At 40.6% G+C, this 6,879-nt stretch overlaps 1 protein-coding gene across 2 annotated transcripts in view; it reads right to left on the reverse strand.

Annotated features, from left to right (window-relative positions):
• Nucleotides 1–400: 400 nt before the first annotated feature.
• The window catches only part of TMEM14A (transmembrane protein 14A), an 11,324-nt gene continuing 4,845 nt past the window's right edge, over nt 401–6,879 (reverse strand). The window contains exons 3-6 of one of the 2 annotated variants that reach the window (XM_006764310.2): nt 6,338–6,449; nt 3,225–3,326; nt 2,569–2,656; nt 401–688 (exon numbers count right to left, since the gene is read on the reverse strand). In XM_006764310.2, coding sequence (XP_006764373.1) covers nt 649–688; nt 2,569–2,656; nt 3,225–3,326; nt 6,338–6,407 — 300 coding nt within the window. In that variant the 5' untranslated portion in view covers nt 6,408–6,449 and the 3' untranslated portion in view covers nt 401–648. Of the gene's footprint in view, nt 689–2,568; nt 2,657–3,224; nt 3,327–6,337; nt 6,450–6,879 lie in introns of those variants that run through there. The other variant, XM_015564332.1, reaches the window with a different exon arrangement.

The raw sequence follows: 6,879 nt of genomic DNA on the forward strand, positions 1-6,879 counted from the left end.
TCGTTGTACTGTTGATATTTGGCTCTGTTGCCGACCACTGACTTAGGGCATTCCGTCATCTGATACCCTGCACTTTCATTAAATTCACTTCAGATGAGTATTTAGAATTGTCAAGAAATACCACATACATAAAACTAGCCATAGCAAATGAAAAAGTATATTACAATTTATTAAATATGGTGTTTTTTTTTAATCTTCACCCGAGGATATGCTAAGAGAGAGAAAGTGAGAGAGGGAGAGAGGGAGCGAAACATAGATGTGAGAGAGAAACATTGATCAGTTGCCTTCCATACACTCCCTGACCAGGGATCAAACCCGAAACCCAGGTATGTACCCTGACTAGGACTTGGATCCACAACCTTTTGGTGCATGGGAAGATGCTCAAACAACTGAGTCACTCTGGCCAATCTATTAAATACCTTTAATGAAAACAGTACCTGACAATTAGAAAACAAAGTTTTGTTCAGAAACAAAACAAACAACATCTCAGACTAGTGTTCATATAAGAGGTGACAGTATTTCTTTTGTTTCTAGTATTAAATAAGACACTTAACATTCCATGCTGAAATTTATCTTCTGAGTTCCAAGAGTATGTTCTGCCCGTTAGTGTAGAATGACGTCAATTCAGCTTTCAGTTCCTCCGGATTCTCAGAGCAGCAGTAAGACAAGTCTTAGAATCATCATGAGGCTGGATGAGAAGGCAAAGGAAGGGTGGCTCTTACACGGCTGAGACAGAAAGGGCCGCATGCTCCCCTAACTGTGGTGTAACTCAACCCTGGCTCCCAGGCTTCTCCCAGGCTCCTACCGTTGGAGCAGGGGTGACCTCATTATCCCTGCATTCGAACTTCCCAGACGTGCCTGAGTTAGCCACTTAAACATGTTCACTTAATGAATGAGAAAAATCAGAACTCGCTGTTGTAAAGATCTGGGATAAAGCTTTATGAGAGAAAGGTTTCTAAAGAAACACACACCTTACAAAAGCTTGTAAAGTTAAGCAAGTTGAAAAAAATAATCAAGGAACAATTCTGAGGAGTAATTGCCCTCTCAGCTACTTTTCATTGATTGGGGTCTTGTCTTTTTTCTTTTAATACACAAGTTTTCTTTTTACCATCATAACTGAAACTACTGACAGTCATTTCCCTAAAATAGGGACATCAACCTAAGACACATTCTGGTGGTTTTCAAAAGACAGCAATTTAAAAGGGTGGTAGCAGCAGGCATTTCATATCTTTGGGGTCCTGTCTTCTTGACCCATAAACCCTACTTCTGATTCTTTCCACCACCAAGTATCATTTTTAGACAGGCCTCAAACTGGAAAGCAGTCTTTGTAATGACACTTTTCCTCCCCAAATCATAAACACAGCCACACTAGAAAATTCTACAGAGCAGGAGAAAATTACTCATTATGCTGCCACCCAGAGACAAACTTTAACAGTTTGAGGGATTTCCCTTCTGATCTTGGTTTTTCATGTACAAACTTTTAAAAATTGAGATCACAGTATATTTGGGTTGTTTTTTTTTTAATCCATTTAAATGATCTCTCCTTATGTTAGTAAGATTTTCCAATGCCACTAAATAGTTTTTTAAAACATGACATGTAAAGCCTGCTCAGTATTCCATTCAGGGGACGAACATTTACTGAAACATTTCCTTACTGGTGAATTTTTAAGTTGTTTCTAATTTTTCAGTTTATCATGTTGCATTAGGAATAAAGTCGCAAGAAACACCAGACATTATATACATCTCATTATTTCTTCAGAAAAAAATTTCAAAAGGCAAAAATGTGTATCAAAGGAAATGAACATGTTTTATGGCTTTCAATATATTAAGGCAGGTTTCAGGAAGAATTAAAAATGTAACTCATATGCCCAGCCAGTAGAGTTCAGAGATTGAGTGTTGACTTATGAACCAGGATGTCACAGTTCGATTCCCAGTCAGGGCACATGCCCGGGTTTCAGGCTTGTTCCCCAGTAGACGGCATGTAGGAGGCAACTGATTGATGATTTTCTCTCATCATTGATATTTCTATCTCTCTCCCTCTCCCTTCCTCTCTCTGAAATCAATAAAAACACATTTTTAAAAAGTTACATTGAGCTGGATAGAAACAGTAGTGCTATGCCCCTCTTTCAAAAAAACATATAACTATAAATTTTTACTTGGTAACATGCTTAATCTCATGGATAGAATTACCGGGATCAAATGAAGAGAAATTTGAAGCTCCCTACTGATCTATTGGGAAAAAATATTGTTTTCTCCCTTAAAAACTCAAAATACTGCCTCACATGGGTAAATCTTGAGAAAAAATGAGACTTGAGTTCTTTATTCTGAAAATGGTAAAGTGTACATGTGATCAAATACTACAGCAACACTAAGTATATTCAATATAAATGTTCCTGTGCACATTCATCCCAAAGACTGACTGCAGGCATATTTTAAGGGTTCACAGTCATGCTTATTGTAAAAAAAAAAATTACTTTGATGTTTCAAGTTAACAATGACTTTTGCCCAAAATTCAGCATTTCAAAATGAGGTGCAGAGGAAAATGTACATTAAAATAGTTTTTCTTACCTTAAGCCTGCCACCAGCCCAGCTGGGATTATTTTCTTGGATCTCTTAAACCGCACACCCATTATGGTGGCCAGAAAGAAAGCTGCAACTAAAAAACAAACCAATACATGAATCAGAGTTGCAAACACCTCACCAATGCCTGCTTGTGGAAAAAAAAGGGATATCATTTAAGCTTCCTAATATAACAACTATTATGCATAGGTATTGAGTTGCTATTTTCTTCAAAAGATGAAAAGCTCTATTAAAACACTTAACTAGCTCATTAAAAAGGTTTGAGTAAACAAGCATGTTAAAATCCATTCTTGAAACACCTTTAAAAGGAAGTCTTTTTCTAACTTAAATTTCTATTTGCAAAATACTCCTTGAGGACTAGGACTGCTAGCTTATTCAACTGTCCTCAGGAACTCTGGGCAGAATACTGCCACCTACTGGAGACACCCAACAAATGTTTAGGTAACCGAATGTAAGGAAAATAATTATATATTTTTTAAAGTAAGACCTGATTAATAAAATAATACTATTTTAGTATTTAGAAGAAGGCCGAATCTTTTGTTTTGTACCATTCCAACACACTAAGCAATAATATTACATTTAGAAGCATCATATCAGCTACCCCCCAGGTTCGATGCTCCATACCTGGCAAATGTCTTACTTACACAGAGACACTTTCACATCTCGCTTGTCATTGGAGACACGGTAAGCTCCATAGGCAGCCAAAAGTCCAACAAAGAGACCAGCAATCAAAGACGGAATACTACCTGAGTAGGGGGGGTTGGGGGGGTAGGGAAGCGGGGATGTATGGGCACAGAAAGAGAATCAGAAAGTGAATTATGTCAAGTATGATACATTCACCTTTCAGTGTATTTCTACTTGGGCATCACGACTGCACATAGCCACACTGAATACAGGCCTATTCGTGGATAGTCTGTAAGAAATGACTGTTTCATGCCGAATCCCAACTCGTTTGAGGGAATAAGAAAGTCTGCCTTGTAGTAGTGGTTTTGACATTGACTGCATGACTGGGGCAAACGGTTGACTTATGGCCCTCTCTTTTTTATCCCTATTCTCCTTGTCTCAATCTCTTTACTGTGAGGTTGTGATGATACAAATAAGATGCAGAGGTATTTTTAGCTTATAGGGGTAGAGAGAGAAGTGCTATGCAAACCAAGTGCTGGCTCTATCCTGAATAATTAAGAAACCTTCCAGCCTCAAGATGCCAGGGCTCAGGGATGAATGGTGACTACAATGAGAAACTCGAAGAACCAGGACACTGACGCAGCCTGCCAGCCCGCAACCCGTTCTCCCACTGCACCAACACTGAGCACTTTCTGTGCACTGGGCTCCGCGCCGGTGACACTAAACAAGACACACACTGCCCTGCTACATGGAATTCACTCTATTGAGAATCTGCTGACTTGGAATCCCTAGGAGTAGGGTCACGGTAGCTCTACTTTTTAAATATCCATAGGAATTCAGATTGCAATTCAGGTTAAGAATCTCTCTCTCTCTCTCTCTCTCTCTCTCTCTCACACACACACACACACACACACACACACACACACACACACACCCCTCAGTTGCAACAGCATCCTGAATGAGAAGCCAAATGCCCTAGGTTCTAATCCAAATTTTTTTACTTATTGCCTGAAGGACTTTGGCTAAGTCACTTGGCCTCTCTGAGTTTTGTCAATTGCAAAACAGGGTTAATAATATCATCTATGTCACATACATAAAGGCTTAGAATGTTACAGTTACATACAGTATTAAATTTTTCATTGCACCCCCAACACCCCCTCACCCCCAAAGCTATCCTCTAAACACAGTAACATGGCCTTTTAAAAACATACACTGGACAGATCACTCCTCTAATTAAAGACCCTCTGGCTTCCCACTACACTTAGGAAAACCCCAAGTTTTCTCTATTATTGGAGCTTTGGCCTTTTTTCAGTTTGTTGAATATGCCAAACTCTATTCCTCATGGCTTTCACACGTGCTCTTCCTTGCCTGGACTGCCCTTCCCTGCACTGTTCACCTGACCAACTACAGCTAACCTTCGGATGTAATCTGAAGCATTAGTTCCTCAGAGATGCCTTCTCTGACCCATCCTTTTGAATGAGGGCCCCCTTTAGAGTCTCCCATTGATTGTCATCGGATATTTAATGTCAATCTTCCCCACTCACTTGTGAGCGCCATGTCTTTTTTGCTCACTGCTGTCTTCCTAGTGCCCCAAACAGTACCAGGCAGCATTAGCTAAATACGGATGAAATGCATGCCTGGGGCTCCCTGTCATTGAGTCAAGCAGAAGTCAGATAAGAATATGGTTAGGGAGAATATTTTATTTAATCCTAACAGATTCACTTACAAATGAAGAATTGAAGCCCAGAAGTTAAAACAACGTTTAAGAGTATGAAAGCTAGTAAGTGGCAGTGTCAAGAGCAGAACTCAGGAATGCATGATTCTGTGGTTATTCTCTTAACACACATTATGCTACAAGAGTGGGCTTTCTTGTGAACATATAATACCCTCAGGGGCTTCCAGGATCACTTAGTGGGGGCTCTTGCAGGAGGCCAAAGAACCCCCTGAAATCAGAGGCCTTACAGCTAATGTGATTGCATATGTTCCTGATGAGATTTGGACTAGAATAGTAAAGTAATCCCCTCCCTTTCTCTCCTCCCCGACTCCGGCGCGCGCGCGCACACACACACACACACACACACACACACACTTCCTTCTTCCCACCCCTCTCAGAGTCAGGCAAAAATGTCCAGATGATCTTTCCTATTCTGTAGTAGAGGTTATTTAAACATGTCTGTGACAATGAAAACATTTTTACAATAACAATCCTATTAGGATTTTACACTGAGCGCTCTTTTAAAGTAGATTATGAAACATCAACTTTTATGTAGTTGTTCGCAGGTCTTAATTTGGTGCCATCATTATTCTCCCATCAAATGCATATCCAGTGCTGTACATATTGGGAGAGAAAATAAGAACAAAAACCTCCTGAATTTCAGGCTCTCAGGCATCCCAGCAGAGAACCTGTTCGCATCTGCCAGGCCCTCAGTCCCCCGGCGGGAACTGTGCTCTGGCCTTGGACTTCTCATCAATCTCTAAGGAAGGAAGTAACCTGATAACTGCGTAGACCTGGCTTTTTCACCCAAACTCAAGTCCACCAATGCCAGAAATACAGCACTCTTTAAAATATGCTTCATTAAAAACAATTTCACAAAAACATAAGGAAAATATGAGACACCATGACTTAAATGCTTCTACCTTAAGACAAAGTAAAATATAAACTTGACCTTTCATTGATCTCCATGAAAACCCTTTATCAGCTGGGGTTTTTTTTTCTTCTTTTGGACAGAGATGGAGAGATAACTTGAGATATGATATTTAAGTAGTCAACGAATTTTCCTTTGCAACACATGATATCAAGATAATTCAGTTTCTGACACTATGACTATGTAAACAAAAAACTTCCTCAATTGCTAATAAGTGAGCAGCCCTGAGGAGGTTAAATCAATTAGTTATGTGACTGATAATGACAGGTAAAATGAACATTTTGTAATGAAGGGGGACCCCGAACCCCCAGGTTGAATGCTCTATATGCCCAGTCCCCTATAACCCCCTTCCATCCAGGAATCCCTTCCACTGCTGGTCCCCAGCCACCTGCAGGACATCTTCAGCTTCTTGTCCTACTTCCAGGCCCCCCGCTGCTCCTCGAACAATCAGCAGCCCCCACCAAGGCATGTTGATGAAAAGGGCTTACCTCTCCGCTTATATCCCACAATACTTCCAAATGTCACAAAGGCTGCATAACCAAAACCAACAAGGTCCATTGGCAAGGCTGCAGTCGTAGAGCAAGAGAGAAAGCACAACTTCTACAAAATAAAAAGAGTTTGGGAAAGCAAATGTATATAAAAGTGATATGCATTACTCAGAATTATAGACATTGATTTCTCTACTAAAAAGGGGAAGCTAGATCTTCACTCATCCAACACTCAGCCACTGTGTACCACGCTCATCCCCCTCAAGCCCACCCGGGAGACACCCAGGTTGAGTCTCCTTTCTTGGTCTCCCAAACCTGCTTTTCCTTCATCTGTTTACTTTCCTTCCACTTCTGCTGTGGTTAGCCAGGTCTCCTCACTGGAGACAACACTGCAATCTTCGCTTAATGCAGCGGTTCTCAAACTGTGGGTCGCGACCCCTTTGGCAGTCAAACGACCCTTTCACAGGGGTCGCCTAAGACCGTCCTGCATATCAGATATTTACATTATGATTCATAACAGTAGCAACATTACAGTTATGAAG

This window comes from Myotis davidii, unplaced genomic scaffold (assembly GCF_000327345.1).
Source record: "Myotis davidii unplaced genomic scaffold, ASM32734v1 scaffold3621, whole genome shotgun sequence".
Classification (NCBI taxonomy): domain Eukaryota; kingdom Metazoa; phylum Chordata; class Mammalia; order Chiroptera; family Vespertilionidae; genus Myotis; species Myotis davidii.